Source organism: Caretta caretta, chromosome 8 (genome assembly GCF_965140235.1).
Source record: "Caretta caretta isolate rCarCar2 chromosome 8, rCarCar1.hap1, whole genome shotgun sequence".
NCBI classification, from domain to species: Eukaryota; Metazoa; Chordata; order Testudines; family Cheloniidae; genus Caretta; species Caretta caretta.
The window spans coordinates 106,800,074-106,817,417 of NC_134213.1; the positions used below are offsets into that span (position 1 = coordinate 106,800,074).

Sequence of the window (17,344 nt, forward strand, 5' to 3'; positions counted from 1 at the left end):
GAACGGGATCCTCCAGGGAAGTAATCAGCTCAACCTTCCCCCCAATATTTCTTTAACCTTCCTATTACCAAATCTCCATCTCCGCTAAATATTGGCTTGTAAAAAGGACCAGAGGGCTATTAAGGCCAAACCTTAGGAATTCACCTCTGAAAATCCAGAGAGCAGAAGTCTGTGCTCCAACATTTTACTAATACCTTGGATCGTCTCTATTGCGTCATAAATAACCCAAGGAACTTGCAATGCAAAATTACTAGTGCTGCAGCTCTAAGAAGCAGGTATCATCACAGCACACTTCTGCACATGAAAAGCTCAGTTCTGCAGCCCTTCAATCACTGGGAGATTCTTCTGCACGAGGGCCAGTAGATCAGGCTTCACCATTCTTTGACTCCTGAGCAATTCAGAGGGGCCAAATTCTCATTTACACAAAGGATTTACACCACTCTGGCAGCCACTGGAAGGTCCCTTTATGCTACCAGAGTGGCATGCCGCAGTGCAAATGAAAATCAGACCCCGAGGTCTTTTCTCCCTGCAGCGCAGAGTTATAATTCCCATTATGCATTTGCATTAAGGGGCTGCAACCCCTCATAAAACACACTCACAAACTTCAGATGTGTCAGGCAAGCTAGACTCAGCACATGGAGGAGGGGTGCAATGCAAATCCTTGTACTGAGGGACGGGAGAACACAAAATTATGCTGACAAATTTCACAGAGCCTAAAACTCATGAGAAGCTGAGAGCACAGGCCACTCCACATCCTCCAGGCCCAGGTTTGTACATCACAAAAAGGACCACTGAGAAAACTTCATCCGAGCTGTTTTTGAAAGTTCACTTTTTGTTTTAATAGAAAGAAGTATTGTGACAGGAGAGAGGGCAGCATATTTTGGTCAAACATTTCTCGTTCACACCTGGGCCTGCTTCTCTGCTGCCCGGCTCCATGAGCTGTTGCTTTCACCCGGCAAAGGGGGGATAAAGTTCTGCTAAATCAGAATGGAATTGTCTGACACTCCCTTAGCACTGGTGTAAGTGACTCAGGGACATGGGGAGTCAGGCTCACGTTTGATAACAGATATGGAATACATGACTGCATTGGGCGGGATGCACGGTATGTTGGCCCAGGTTTGAGATGGGCCTTCAAGAAGTGAAGGGCAGAATAGTTACCAGTGAATATTAAACAATAAATAATAATAATAATTTGCACAGTCATGATGTATGCATGCCTTGGGCCCTGATCCTAAGACAGATTCCTGCATGATGTTTCATTCAGTGGGGACCTGCCCATGAGGATCCATTTGCAGGAGCAACCTTGTGATCATATTGTCACCACCCCTTGTCCTTCCTCTCCCCTGCCCGCCCCCATCACCCTTGACCTTTACTTGTTGCGTAATATCAAACCAAGGCCATCTACTCCTGCGGGCAGGGAGTATGTCCTTGCATGTCTGTGAAGTGCATGAAAATGTTTCTGGATGCTCAAGAAATAACTATCTTACGACTCAGAAGCCAGAGGTGAGTTCTGCAGACCAGTGTCACTGAGCCGTTCGCACCACTCCATGCTGGCATGTGTTCTGTGTGTGCCAAGTTCCGGATCTCACAGAGAAATCTCTTTAAAATGATTTAGAAAGTTTAAAAAAATGTTATTGGAACTAATTTTTGTATCTCTTCACATATAGGATCCTTGCAAGCCATGAACCCAACTGCATAGAGTTCAGAGGGAGAGGAAAGGTATAACAAATACGATTTTAGAAACCACTACAAATAAGCTAAGCTAGAATTTTCACATGCAACGTGGTAATGTTAAAGTCAGATTCCTCTGGACCTTCCACAGCGAGAAGCAGGTGCTGTTTATCTCATTAGGGTGCTAGAATTCTCTGCTCCCTAATGAGGTAGAGCTCCCATTTTGATAGCCCTGACCGGGTGTGAGTTACTGGATCATAAACAGACCATTGATACATGACTGAATGTTACCTCTCTTGAGCCTTTGATCAGTGTCATTTTGCAGGGAAATTGTAAATCGGGGAGGCAGCAGGAAACATTTTCCTTGACTGTACCATGCATATATGGCTATACATTTGAGTCCTATGTGCATGATTCAGGCCTGGCTATATATTAGGCATAGAGGCCACAAATTACCCTCAATCCACATCAATGAAACACACAGCTGAGAGTACAATATGTCTCTTAACTTGCATTGTATTGCACTAACCCTGTGGGGTTGTGTTCTGTTGCATTCTGACCTGTATGCCCACACACCATGATGCAATGCAGCCAGAAGTCCCAGACAGTTCTATGGTGCGTAATCATGCTTTGGGGGCATCCCAGAAGACTGGCTCTTTGCTAATAATACTAAATAATATGACTTGGATGACCTAATTTTTGTAATAATTTGCATGTCTACAGCCCTTTCTAGGATCTCAAAGGGCAGTACCTTAATGTGTTATGCCTCACAGCTCCTCAGTGAGAGAGGGAAGTATTAATATCCCCATTTTCCACACAGAGAAACAGGGGCAGGGAGGTTGAGGAGCTAGGCCAACGTCATGGAGGGACTTGGGAGTAGTTCTTAGGAGTTTCTGGCTCCTAGTCCTGTGCTAAGACCAACGGATTGCACTGCCTGGCTGGTTACTGGCTGCTGTCTCACCTGGTATCTGTCTGAGTGATGGATATCATCTGAGGAGTGAGGCGATGCTGTCCGAGAGTCTCCTTCCCGCTTGATTGAGGCTGACAACAAAATTGACTGCAAGAGAAAGAGAGGAAAGGAGAAATTTACACTGTGAGCAAGGCAGAGCAATGATACATCAAAGGCAGTGTCAAGGTCTTTCCCATTCCCAGCAGGAATGTATTGTCGCTGGCCAATAAACACTGTAACAGGCCCAGAGGGGGCATGTTAGCACCGGCTGACAGCGTGCTGGTTTGGCCTCTTGGGTGTGGGAGAGCACATGCCATATCACGGGAGGGCTGGGTCTGAGAGAGCAGCAACAGGGGGTCTGCTCCCACAGCCCAATCCCAGGCCCTGTACACAGCCCGTTCACATAGGAGCTGCTCTGCCCTTCAGGAGGGCTGGGATCCTCCTCCCCATCCTGGGGCCAAGGAGCAGAACATCCTCGCAGCCCTTCTGCGACCATCACTGCAGCCTCAGGGCCTGCACGACCGGTATGGAAACCCTACATATTGGGCGAGAACGGTGGTGCAATGTCATTGCAGACTGCTACGCTGTAACCTTCACCCATCCTGCTCTCAGATCCCTTCTTTGTGGGCCTGCTGCAGAGGTTGCTGTGGACATGGGCCCTCTGACCCCTTGCCCGGCCTCTCCACACCCTCCTTTTCACGGAGCTGCGCTGATTCCACTGTGTTCAGGGCCTTCCATGTGGCACGGGCATGTGGCTGGCAGTGCTGCAGAGGTAAAGCTCGAGCTCTCCAGCAGGGGCAGCAATGGGCAGGTAGGTGCCCATTGCTTTCCCACTCCCTCCTAGTGAGGCTGCGAAGATGCAAGAGGCACAGCATGGTGCTGTGTGGGAGGAGAGGACAGGAGTCTGGAAAGGGGAAAGGATAGCCTAGAATGAGATGCACCATCCTAGCTTGGGGTCCTGTCTCATAACCTCCCTGTCTGATGACCTGTTTACAGAGAAAACACATCAACATGCATTCACGTAACGTGAAGGTTGCAGAATGGACACGGTCAAATGTGAGAGTTAAGTCAGCAAGTGCAATCTTAACTCTGCCCCCTAGTGCACTGGGAGAAAGTCTTTACTTTTAGGATCAGAATAGATTATCAGGTCGTTTATCTAAGGTTGTAAAAAAGATGTTTGTAGCATTTTGTAGCACTGAATAGACACACAGAATGCATGAAACCCAAAACACACACTAGAAAACATCCTCAAACAGGATACTACAGATGAAAGCATAACAATGTACAACAACAATAAAAAGCATTGTGTACCAGCATACACTTAAATTACACTAAATGTCTCGGTAATGACATCTCACTAACAAAGATGCTTCATTAATACACATTATATTGTAATTTACTATTACTCTTGAATACATTTTAATACAAAGCATTTGGAAAAACACAAATTTTTGCACAAGGATATGGAAAAAATCAAAAAATTATTTTTATTGTGACTTAAGAAATATATTGATAGCCTTCAAATCAACAGCGGGGAAGTATAAATTCAGTGCACCCAACGCTTATGGGACATCACAGGACTAGTGTGACAATACTTAAAGGACATACATCCAGTAATAATTTAACTTTAGTAGTAGGAGAGTTTGAGGAAAAAGTCTATGAAAAATACAAATTAGCTAAGAGTTGGTCTACACTAGAAAGTTACATTGACCCAACTACGTCGCTCAGGGGTGTGAAAAATTCATCCCTCTGAGAGACATAGATAAGTTGACATAAGCCCCAGCGTAGACAGTTCTAGATTGATGGAAGAATTCTTCTGTCAACATAGCTACTGCCTCTCGCAGAGGTGGATTTACTGCAGTTATGGGAGAATCCCTTCTGTCACTGTAGTGAGTGTCTCCACTACAGGCCTGCAGAAGTGCAGCGGCAGTTGTTCCGCTGTAGCATTTCTAGTGTAGACCCAGCCCGAACTTCTGCGTAAGAGACATAGTAAAGCAAGCAATCTTAAAAAATATCCACTGAAAATCCAGCTCGCCAAGTGTTTGTTTCTGAGGAACATCCGGTAGGATGCAACAATAACAAATGATTGCTCAGAGGCAGGTAAGTCCGCAACGGGATAGAAGAATATCATCTGAAATGTCCAGGCCAAATGTGGGGACAGTACTGTTAAAAGACAGTAGAGGGAGGAGAACTTTCCAAAACATTTGCCTTTGGGCTGACATTAAACATGGAAACAATTGAACCCAAAATGTGACTTTTTTCGGAAAGGTATGAGCAGCTGGAAACAGCATGTAAAATGACTCAGCAGAAAAAAGATGGCCAGTTAGCAAGATGTGATCCTCAAGGGCCCCACTGGACCCTGATCTCAATCGGGGCATGTCTACACTGCATTGTAAGCCTGGGTCTGGGGGACCTGGGCTTGTGGACTCAGTGTTTCCAAGCCCATATCTGAGCGTCCACACTGCATTATCAATTGGGTTTATAATTGCTGGACCCAGTTCTCACAGCCATGCTAATGTGTCCACACTGCATGATGCAGAACTTCTGACTTGAGCTGTGGCCACACTGCAAAATGACAGGGCTTGGACTGGGCTCTAACCCACTCCCTTAGAAGGGTCTTTTAGGACGTGCGTCCGGGGTGCTTTCTGACCCGAGTCAGACTGATTTGGGTGTGGATGGAAGGGGGGCTTGGCTCAAACCTGAGTCAGAGCCCGGGTGTACTGTGCAGTGTAGACACACCCTAAGTGGTCAACCTACGGGATTCTCATATAGCCCTTCCCTGAGCACCTTGCCAGGGGAGAGGGAAGCTGAGCTGGAGTTAATCCCTTGTTCATCAGGGAGCAGGGAATCACCCTGACCCAAGCAGAGTTTAATGGAAAGCCCTGATTGTAACCTTAATTCGATTGGGAGTCTGCGTGGATATGGCTGCCCTGGATGAGGGATGTTTGTTCACTTCAGGTGATCTTGTGACTGGAGAAAGTGGGGCAGGCTTGGCATATGGAGGGTCTCTAGGCTCCTGCCTCTGGCTGTGTTTGCCACAATACATTGCCTTGTCCTGGGCTGCCAACATTGCTGTATAAGGCTGGGTCTCCTTTTCTCCTTCTTAGTGCCGAGGTTAATTATTTCTACAGCAGCTCTTTAATATTTCTCAGAAGCTGCAGGAGGAATTCTGTTGAAAAACACTGAGTTCCTGTTAGAAAAAAAAGGAACCCCACCCCCCCCAAAAAAAGGGGACAAGGAGGAATTTAAAAGTCCTGAGACTGCAAACGGTGCTTTAAAATGAAGGGCTGGGGTCTCGGCTCTCGGTCTCTGAGAGCTCTGAGTCTGGGTCAGCTCAGCAATTCGGAAGCAAGACAGCCTCCTGTTGCAGTGGAACACCCTGTCCCTCCTGAAATAAGCTGACCATCCCGGTCCTGCGGGGGTTAAACACGTCATCCTCCAGGCGAGAAAAATACACCACGTTCCCCCCTGCCTCCCTCGTCCCAGCAGACCAATCCCTTCCACCCCCCACTCCGCCCACAGCCGCTGGTAGCTCTAATCCAATATGATTATGTGAAAAATGGTCGGGCTAGCTCTGGAGACAGTAAATTAAACGTTATGTATTAGTTTTTAGCGTGCGGTCCCGGGAAGCATGCTGGCCCCATTTATTCCACAGCCTTCCTGAGCACCATGGCGATGACCTCTGGAAAAACGCAGGGCTAAACTAATCCCAAAGATGTCAATCTCGAGGCCTCTTCTACATACACTTGCCGTTTAGATTAATAAACTGTCTATTTTTAAATTGTGTGCAAGCACTTCAATTCTAAACCCCTCGCTGGCATGTTAAACACAGCGCTCGTGATGCCAAGTCACACTTCCCCTTTGCTGGTAGCAAACTTGACTTCATTTGGTTTTCTCATTTCCCTGAGACGTGGAGAACGCTTTGCCTTCCTGGCCGCATAGGCAGGACTGTCACCGCTGCAGATGGGGGAAAGCAGGCGCAGGGCCTAAGGATTAGAAACCCGCGCAGTCTGAGGCCAACCTTATTTCTGCATTAGGCCGACCTCGCTGCCATCCCAGTTTTGGCCTCTCTTTCCTAATCCGTCATTTCAGGGCTGTCTCCTGGCATTGGGTGGGCGGAGGGGGGGGCACTGTCATGCCACCAGTCCCCAGGGGCATCCGCCCTCTGCAGGCAGAGCTCTTGCCTGCCCCTCCAGCCCAGCTAGTATGGAGGGGGCAGAATTGTAACCTGCCCCCCCCCTGCAGTGGTTAGTGGTGCTAACGCTGCCCTAGACTTTGTGCTCAGGGCGCAGGACTGTGGCTGCTCCATGGGGGAAAAGGCTCCTTGGTGCTCTCTCTCCCCAGCCCTCGGACATCCCCATCATCTGGCCTCTGGGAATTTCATTCCAGAATGACCAGCCTCAGGACGACCCAAGACAGCCATTTAGGGAAGGTGAAGCAATTGCTTGTCCTCCATGTCTTGGGCCAAACCACTGGACTGTGATGCAAATTCTGGTTCGGGCTTTCCATGGAGAATACAACCAGCACTCTGAAGTTGAATCTCCTCATGTTAAAAGCCTGTCAGCACCCAGGCTGGAGGTACCAGAATCACTGGATCCACCAAGGGGCCCAGAGACAATGGGTCGGATTCATTCCAATGAGTCTGAGGGCAGGGGATGCGATCATAATTCGTTAGGAGATCAGTAACAAAGAGAGAAAGGCCCAATCCAGAATGCTGAATCTAGACCCCTTTGAATGTCTGGGATCGGGGCAGGAGGGAGGTGAAACAGGACGCTAAGGAATCAAATCCTTGGGTCCATCCTTACGGGTTTGGTTCTAGGTCAGATCAAGAGCTGGAAGGGGCCTGTTGCCTTGTTTAGATGTGGCTAAAATCTCACACAAATTCCTTGTGAGTTTTTCACTATTCAAGATGATAGGAAACGGATCTAGTAAAAATGATACTTCACATCTGAGGCCTGACAAAGCACCAACAATCATTAGAAAAGTCTCAGCACCACCTACCCAGATCGGAGCTTGTGCCCCGGAACTGTCTTTAGAAACACCCAGGTTTTGCCACAGTCACCAAGTCATTATGTTTGTGCATAAGTAGCACCCACAGTATGCAGCCAATTGCACAAACCATGTTTTCCTGTAACTACTGAAATCCTGCCGTTATTGCTAGAACCATTCATTACTTTATCTGCCTTCCCCGAGCAATGCTTGCATTTTACAGTGCTGGGGAGGACCTGGCTACAACTGAGTTCAAACACAGTTCTGTCTTGCAGTGCCACCTGGGTCAAGTCACATTTCATCTGTCTCCCCGAATCGTACTACAGCCATGGACTTTTGCATGGCAGGCGCACTGCTTTGGTAACACGGATGAACTGTGTTTTAATCCTGTCAGTGGCTGATCTGTGTTGTAACTGCATTCCCTCGCTATGGCGTAGATAGAACTATCATTTGTGAGAGAAATCTGCCTTTTTGGGGGGGCATAAATCTAGCTCAATCCCCTCATCCCTGAACTAATCCCTCACGCATGACTCCTTTTGACATGGTCTCCCACAGTATTCTTGTCAGCAAGTTAAAGAAGTACGGGCTGGATGAATGCACTATAAGGTGGGTAGAAAGTTGGCTAGATTGTCGGGCTCAACGGGTAGTGATCAATGGCTCCATGTCTAGTTGGCAGCCGGTGTCAAGTGGAGTGCCCCAGGGGCCGGTCCTGGGGCCGGTTTTGTTCAATATCTTCATAAATGATCTGGAGGATGGTGTGGATTGCACTCTCAGCAAATTTGCGGATGATACTAAACTGGGAGGAGTGGTTGATATGCTGGAGGGCAGGGATAGGATACAGAGGGACCTAGACAAATTGGAGGATTGGGCCAAAAGAAATCTGATGAGGTTCAATAAGGATAAGTGCAGGGTCCTGCACTTAGGACGGAAGAACCCAATGCACAGCTACAGACTAGGGACCGAATGGCTAGGCAGCAGTTCTGCGGAAAAGGACCTAGGGGTGACAGTGGATGAGAAGCTGGCTATGAGTCAGCAGTGTGCCCTTGTTGCCAAGAAGGCCAATGGCATTTTGGGATGTATATGTAGGGGCATAGCGAGCAGATCGAGGGGCGTGATCGTTCCCCTCTATTCAACATTGGTGAGGCCTCATCTGGAGTACTGTGTCCAGTTTTGGGCCCCACACTACAGGAAGGATGTGGAAAAATTGGAGAGAGTCCAGCGAAGGGCAACAAAAATGATTAGGGGTCTGGAACACATGAGTTATGAGGAGAGGCTGAGGGAACTGGGATTGTTTAGTCTGCAGAAGAGAAGAATGAGAGGGGATTTGATAGCTGCTTTCAACTACCTGAGAGGTGGTTCCAGAGAGGATGGTTCTAGACTATTCTCAGTGGTAGAAGAGGACAGGACAAGGAGTAATGGTCTCAAGTTGCAGTGGGGGAGGTTTAGGTTGGATATTAGGAAAAACTTCTTCACTAGGAGGGTGGTGAAACACTGGAATGCGTTACCTAGGGTGGTGGTAGAATCTCCTTCCTTAGAAGTTTTTAAGGTCAGGCTTGACAAAGGCCTGGCTGGGATGATTTATTGGGGATTGGTCCTGCTTTGAGCAGGGGGTTGGACTAGGATGACCTCCTGAGGTCCCTTCCAACCCTGATATTCTATGATTCTATGATTCCTCTATGCCTGACTTAGTTCTCCGGCTCTATGGCAGGCATGACCATGGTGTGTTTGTACATGTGAAACAGGCAAAGGAGACGCAGACATGGCCCAGAGAGGCTGGATGTTCCCAGCGGGGACAGTAACACATCACATTTCACCCGCATCGCTCTCTGCCCATCACCCCGGCTACAATGATTCCTTGCCTCTGAGGCACTCTGTACTAGCGGTAGAAACTGGAGCTGCTCCCCTTCCCGTATGATGAGAGCAGGTATATATGCCCATGCACTTCCCAGCGGGATTCCTTGCTGCTTGGACAATGCATCTATGCACTGAATTGTTCCCTTTCTTCCTGGGGAAACGGGTACTGGAGAGCTCAGCCCTGCCCCCATGCCCCAGGTACTGGCCTGTAATTCAGATCCAGAGCCTGGTTGGATCGTGTGTGACCAGGCTTCATCTCCCTGTGCCAAGGCCTCAGGGCAAGCTCCCCCCACCTTCCCACGGCAAGCCAAGCCACCGCTGGGGCGTTGAAAGACACAGAAAGGGCCTTGTGTAAGCACCAGCATTACCTCTCATTTCTCCCTCCCCTTTAAATCATCTCTCCGCTGGGCAACCGTAGAGGTCATAAACCCTAAGAGGATCAGCCGCAGCATTACACCTGGGGCAAGCTAAATAAAAAAAGGTCACCGGCGCTTTTTAAACATGGACAAAAAAGCAGTAAAATGTGTTTGGGAAAAAAAAAATCTGGCATTAAATCATGACTTTTTGCCTGTCTTGCCTCATTAAAAGTGGCCTTTTGGAAGGTAAAATTATCATTGTAAGCGATAAGATCTTTAAGAAAATAATTCACGGCTTCTTCACCCTTTAATATGATAGCCGCCATCGGCTAATTTTTTGCTTAATGGCAACGAGGCCATCAATCTTGTCCAAGCCGTGTGCTCACCCTCTCCTCCCTCCCCTCCTGCCGGTCTGGGCAGCCATGTCTCCGGCGTGGCTCCCAGGAGCCATCTTTTACTTTCTTCTGCCTTCCCCGCAGTGGGCAGTGAGTGGGTAAGACAGGCCAGGGGAGGCTGAGCCCACAAAGCCTGGCGTGGCCCCACTCATGCTCCACCCCCAAGCCCTCTCCCGTCTGCTTCCAGGTCCCACTCTTCCCCTGTGGCCCAGGCTGGGGCTGGCCGGCCTACGGCTGGGACTTGGGGCGTCTGGAGCCAGAGCTCGTGGGGGGCTGGAGGACACAATGGGGGTGCTCTGGGCTCTGGCAGGAGAGGGGGGTGGAATGGGTGGGGGGCCTCGGGCAGAAGGGGAGGGGCTGGGGCCTAGCCTCCTCCAACGGTCTGGTCACGCGCCGCCCAGGCGGAGTGGTAAGAGGTTTGCTGTGTGTTTGGGGGAGCGGGCGCGGGCAGGACTTCATGGGTGCGATTGTGGGCATACATGAATGTGTGTGTGTGCATGGAGATGGCAGCTGTATCTGTTCGTGTTCATCAGGTGGAATTCAGTCCCTGGGCAGAGGGCTGAGCCCAAGGCCTAGGTACCACGTAAGTCCCAGAGGGTGTCTTGACCATGTGCTGGCCCTCTGCCCTCAGGTGAATTTCACCTTCTGTGTGTGTGGACCTGGCCTCTCCAGGGATTGTGCAATTCTGCAGAGCTCTAGGGCAGTGACTGGAAAGGTTGCAGCAGCTTTGTTTCAATTAAAAAATGCATGGTCTCAATTAATTAAAAATGATACTGCCATCAGCACAGAAGCCCCCATGTTTAAAACTCAATGCTCTCCCGATCCTGTGGCAAGGGTGGGCACAGCAGCTCCCCCATGCCAAATTAGAGCAGCCTGAGGGGAGCTCTAATTTACACTGCCTGAGGGCCCAAAATGTAGCCAATCATCAGTGTGTTCTGGCCATACCCCTGCTACACCAGCAATGGGGAGCAGGGGAAAGAGAGTGTCGTGTAACAGCCATAATTTCAGCACTATGCCGTGAGCACATCACTCTTGCAGAGCTCTCCCTGGGCTGGCGTTAGGCCCACATTGCGGGAGCTGTGCAAAGCAGCCATGTTACATGAGAGGGTCAGGCCCTTCGTTTGTGTAAGTGAAAGCTGAATTCCCAGAGTTCCAGGAGGGGTGACTTCTTCCATGGGTGACCATGGGTGTATCTGCGTGTGAAAGGACTGGTGTGCATGTGTATGCCACCTGTGGGAGGATGGGTGTACCTGCACCTGTGTGACTGACTGTGCATGTGTGTTTACACAAATATGTGTTCCTGTGTACAGGCATACCTGGGTGTGCAACCACGCAGAACTGTGAGAGCTGCACGTGAGCAGTGCATGGTGCCTGCAGGTGGACACACGCCCATGTGCAAACAGATCTCTGGGGCCCTGCTGCGTGTGTATATGTGCCTTGGTTGGCATGCATGTGACTCTTGGCCCTGCGAGAGGGAGGGAGGGGTGTATGTATGGGAGAGAGCGGGAGCTGGTTCCTGTCAGGATGCAGCCCTCGCACCAAGGAAATGGATTGAAATTGCCAGCACACACTAACCGTCGCCTCCCCCTCCCTTAACTACCTTCTCGCCGTGCCGCAGACGGGTCAGGTGTCAGCACAGGGAGAGGCTAGCAGATGCCTTTGACATTCTGTTTCCTTTCAAGGCCAGCCATTTGAGACTATTAAGTGCTGGACTCTGGCTTTCTGATAGCCCCAGAAAAACACAGGGAGTCTATTTTTCTTAAACAATCTATCAGAGCTGCTGTCAGCAGAACAAATACCCTAGCCCTTCTTTTTCTATATCTCGATGGCCTTTTTTTTATTTTGGCACAAAGTGTTTCCTGCTTGATGCGTTCAGCCTTAACTCTGCCGTCTAAATAGGTACTTATCACTTAACATGGAGGTGATAGCTTGACATGTTTGCTGTCTCCTGCCCTCCCCACCGTGGCAGGGAAGCAGTGGAAGTGTTGCTAATAGCTGTTATCACTTGGGAACTGTAACCCGAAAGCAACGACTGATACCAGGCCTCAACTCCACTTCCTCCCCCCGCCCCCACTCTGAAGGCTGCTTTGGATGTTAGTGCTGGAGGATCTTGGACACAAAGATGCTAATAGTCCTAGAAGTAGGGTGACCATACACCCATCCTGGCCGGGACAGTCCTGTTTCTAAGCTCTGTCCCGGCCGTCCCGCCTTCTTTTTACAAAAAGGGGCGTTTGTCCCATTTGCTCTTCCCAGCTGATTAGCTGGCAAGAGAAAACAAACAAATGCCCAATTTACCAAAAGAGTCGGGTGCGGGCATGGAGGAACGTTGCAGGGGCAGCAATGCGAGGTGCCGGGCAGTGGGGCTCAGGGACAGCCCCAGCCGCAGCCCCAGCTGGCGTGGATCTCCAAGGGGTCAGCCCCAGCTGCAGGAAGTGTGGAGGTTGGGCGGGAGGGGGGTCAGCCCCAGCCCCAGCCGTGGGCAGCACAGGGCTTGAGTGCTCGGCCCCAGCCCCATCCACAGGGGTGTGGCTCTGGTGAGCCCCAGCCACCCCATTTCTACCTTAGGAAATATGGTCACAATATCTAGAAACTTTCTTACAGGCCTGATCCTGCTGCCAGGAAAGCCAAGGGGAAAAACTCCTATTGGCTTCAGCAGAGGGGCAAGGCTGGCATCTTGGCTGTGCGGTGGCGTTGGGAGTGAAATGTGCAATGCAGTGACGGTATAGGAACCATCACCCCTGAGCCAGGGCGTAGTCATGACATACAGATTTCGCTTTGAAGCGTTCTTCATAAACCAGTGCCGCAGCTGGGGAAGATGTGGCCCAGCTCTGTTAAATGACTTCCCCCAGTGAGTCAGTGACATGGCAGAGTTCAGACTAAGAACACAGGAGTCCTGACCCCAGTCACTTGTTCCTACCACTAGACCGTGCTCCAGAGGAGATCTTTGGCTGTGCTTGCCATTCCATTTAGAGGGAGGCAGCTGGGAAGGGTTTAAAACAGAGATTTTTGTCAAGGTTTAAGGCTTCACATCTTGCCTGCCTTCAAAGCTCTTTTTCCTTGGAGGGCTTTAGCGGTCAGATTTCCCAATAGGTGCAGTAACTCTTTTTCAATCTGCTCTAGAAGGCTGTAAAAAAACAGGGGGGTGGGGGGGAAATCAAAGAAATCTGGCATTGTAGATGAGTTCCCAGCGCAGCCAGGGGTCTCTGTGCTGGACCCTCACTGAAGCTGGGCATAGACCTAAACAAATCAGCCACAAACATTCTTTGGAATAAGAAATGGAAGTTGCTTCTAGTCCTTCTTCTTTGCTGTCAGGTTGTAATGACAGCCGGTTTACAGGTGGAACATTCATGTAAAGAGTAACTTTAAAGTGAATATTAGAAAATGCTGCCAGGAAATAAATTGCGAACTCACAGAACAGATCAGCCCAGTCTCCTTCAGTGGTCAGGACCAGCTGCTCCAGAGGAAGGTGCAAGAAAACCCTAGGGAGCAACTATGGAATGATGAGCCTATAGGGAATGTTTCTTTCTAGCCCCCATCATTTAGACATTTGTTAATACCCTGAATCCAGAAAGGTTAGATAATTTCTATTTACCTGTCCCTGCTGATGGTCTCATTATCCATATAAATATCTAATCCCTTTATGAATCCTATTAAAAGCTCTTGACCTACATGATATCCTGTGGCAGTGAGTTCCATAGGTGAAATATGCATTGTGTAAAAAGCAGTTCTTTCATCGGGACTCACATCAGCAACCTGGTCCACAGAGTTACGCTCATCCAAACAAGGAACAGCAGTAATACCGTGTGACTTATGTTCCCAATAAAAACTAACAAACACAGAGTTGAGTTTTGGATATCAAATACTCAGAGCGAACTGCCCACGGACAATCCCTTCCCCAGGAAGGAACTAGTCACAGAGAGGATTCACTGGAGAATTACAAATGGGGGAAAAGGTCAAAAATCAGGAACACAAATCAAGAGAATCGTAATCTATGTGAAGGCAATTTGTGATCAAAAGGAGCAACTAGTCGATTATTGGCTGAAAACCAGCCCATCCACAGCTCACATGCATGTGGACTTCGGGGGCTCAGTATCTCCTTTCTCGTTGCTCAAGGCAGCACTTGGAAAAGGGAGCAGCACCGAATCCGGGGGGCACAGGTGAGGAAGAAGCTAATGGGGCACACATGCCGGCGGACCCAGAGTACATTTTGCCTGTTATTAGCCTAATTACCATTTCTATTAGGGTAGTGCTAGGAAGCTCCATCGGCGCCCCATTGGGATGGGTGCTAAGCAACCAAGCTGCACAGAAGCTAGTCCCCATAGAGACTATGAAGGGCCTTCCTCCTCCTGCTCCTTCTCTGTGTCACCTTCCCCCCCCCCGGCTCCCTCCTCCCTCATAAAGGACGCTGTGCTCCTCATGGTCAGGAGGGTCAGCTGCTTCCTCTGAGGCCGGCAGTGTTGCCCCAGGACTGGTGGGAGGAAAGGGCCACCAGTCGCCTCCAGCAAAGGGATGGGGCTAAGAGCACAAATTCCTAGGCCTGTGGAGCCGGAGCAGCACCCTGAAACGTTCTGGCCTCTAACACGGGGCCAGTGAGAACCACCTCTCTCCCTTCCTCTGGGTCCAATGGGTCCGTTCCCCCACCGCTGCAATATCCCCTCTTCAAAGACGTTTCCTCCAGCCAAACTCTCCTCCCTTTTCTTGGGACAACTCACCCAGAAAAACTGCCCCTCGGGAGGAGAAACCTGGTAAGAACCTATGACCTCGTGCTGCTGTGTCACCAGGGAGTCAGGGTGTGGGGCGCTGGGGGACACCTCAAAGCCCCCTGCTCCTGAGGAAGATCTGTCCTCAGATGCAGAGCAGATGAGGGGCGGAGGGGGCTTCATATCTGCCTGCAGAGGAGACTTACAAGGCAGCCCAGCATCAGCAAGTCCTTTTCCTGGCCCAGACAGACTCAGCAGGTGGCTCCATCTGAGAGCGCTGAGAGCTCTGGGAACAAGACATCAAGGGACATCACGGGCAGGGTGGGCTTGAGGGAGAGCAGCAGAACCAAGGCCAGCAGGGGCCGAAACGGCATCGATTCAGGACCAGGAACAGCGCCTGGGAGCAGAAAGGAGGAGACCAGGACAGTGAAGAGCTCCTATAGGCTTGGAGCCTGTAGGCATGTGTCAGGGAAGATCCGCTCTGAAACAGAAACAGCTGTTTGGGGCTCCGCTGAAGGAGCCGCCACCGCCAGAGGCTAAGCAGCAGCAGCTGCTACTGTCAAGCCCCCCTCCCCTCACCTGCTGGTCTAGTCTGAGCAGCAGCCACAGGCTTGGTAGAAAACTGCCCCCCAGTCGCTTGTCCAGGCGGTTACCTACAGGGCAGCACTTGCTGATAGACCAGCCTGGTCTCTCATAGAAGGAAAACAGGGAATGTGAGCTGCGAAGAACAATCTGGTTCTCAACACTGCCCTTTGCTGCAGCTGAATGGTGGGGAGGGAGAGTGAATTTGCTGCCTGCAGCCCTGCTCTCGGAGCCCTAGCCCGGCCGTCACTGTCTCTGCCAGCTCCAATAATAGAAGAATCCGATATAATAATCTTGGATTCATCACATACCATGTTGAGTGATTGGATTTTCTTTGACATGTTGCCATGAAAATTGACCCAGTGCGGTGAGTGACAGCTCTTAAGGGGCAGGGAGCCAGTGAATGAAAACACGTGTTTACATCAGGGATTTTATTTCCAGGCTAAGTCTTTGCCGGGGGAGTGGGGCAATTCTGGGGGAGTGCAGGGTGAGAAGGAAGCACACAAAAGAGTTCTGAATAAACAACAGACTCTTGGAGAAGGTCTGGAGTTAAAACAACACACCCCCGCCAGTCATGACAGGTCGGTCCCTGCCCCACCTGCCTCAGGACAGGAGAGAATCAACTCTGGTTCTCGACGGTCTACTCAGAGATCCCACAGCACTTTCCGAAGCTGCAGGTCTGATGCCAATCACTGTGTAAGTAATGCACATCCAATCCATGTCCACCAATAGCTCATACATGGCCTTGGGTGAGACCCTCTTTTATGGAGAAAGTGACCGGCAGCCAGGACACCGGGGTTATATTTCCTACACATTATCAAATGTGCACAGCAGAGGGGACCCTGGTTTACCATCTCATTCCAAGCCTGGCCCCTCCATTGCTGTAACAGCCCCCAGCCAGGCCCCAGCACGGCATAGGAGCCCACGGCAGGACATACATCCAAGATTTCTGGCCAAGGGGGAAGATTGTTGCTAAGTGAGTCAGACTAACATTGAATCCATCCCTCATCTCTGTGTTATTGGATCATCATACGCCCGAGTGCGGACACTTCGAAAAGGCCTGGCACTGCCCCCCCCGGGCTGTGATCCTGTTACGTCGCACAGTGCTCCTCACAGCTTGGACCTGGCCCGCTGACCTTATTCCCTGCAACACAGGTGTGTCAGACTGCGCTTCTGCGGCATGCACGTCGTGGTCTGACAGGGTGCACCGGGCCAGGAAAACAATAACTTAGCCAGCCACAAAGAGACGGAGCCGCTTCATCCCCGAACCGCCTCCTGCTCCACTCCAGCACCATTACAAAGGGGCCTTTAATACCAAGCTAACATGAAGCCGAGAGCGCTGTGCCTTTCCACCCCACACAAGACTTGTCTCCCAGCAAAAGCCACCTAGAAATAATGAATCCTCCAGGGCCAAGGAGCTTTCAGGCTTTCTGAGAGGGGAATGAAAGATTTCCGGATTTCACCCTCTCTCCCCCCACTCCCAAGGCTTCTTGAAGTTAATGTTCTTAGGCCTGGACGTGAGGGGCAAAGGGAAAAGATCCATGTGGTGACAGGAGGTGACTGATCTCTTTTACATAGAATGACTCTCCAGTCCCAGTTTAATCCCCTCTCTCAAGGCAAATGGGATTCTTTGTCAATAGAAACTTCAAAAGCCCAGCCCTGCCGAGAGATGGACCCTTCTTCTTTATCTGGTGTCTGTCACTGACTAGGTGTATTTACCTCCAAACAGCTAATCTGTCTCTCTAGCCCTCCCTCTCCATCTTGGACTCTGCAGTGGGGATGGCTGAGTTATCAGCATTCAGACTTGATGACCTGTGAGAGGGGACCCTGCAACGCACAGGTCCTTTT

At 50.2% G+C, this 17,344-nt stretch overlaps 1 protein-coding gene across 7 annotated transcripts in view; it reads right to left on the reverse strand.

The window, feature by feature from the left end:
- Window positions 1-17,344, reverse strand: part of RNF220 (ring finger protein 220) — a 337,761-nt gene that overhangs the window by 83,297 nt on the left and 237,120 nt on the right. For all 7 annotated transcript variants that reach the window (XM_075131894.1, XM_048859934.2, XM_075131893.1 and 4 more), the window contains one exon: window positions 2,633-2,728. In XM_075131894.1, coding sequence (XP_074987995.1) covers window positions 2,633-2,728 — 96 coding nt within the window. The remainder of the gene's footprint in view (window positions 1-2,632; window positions 2,729-17,344) is intronic.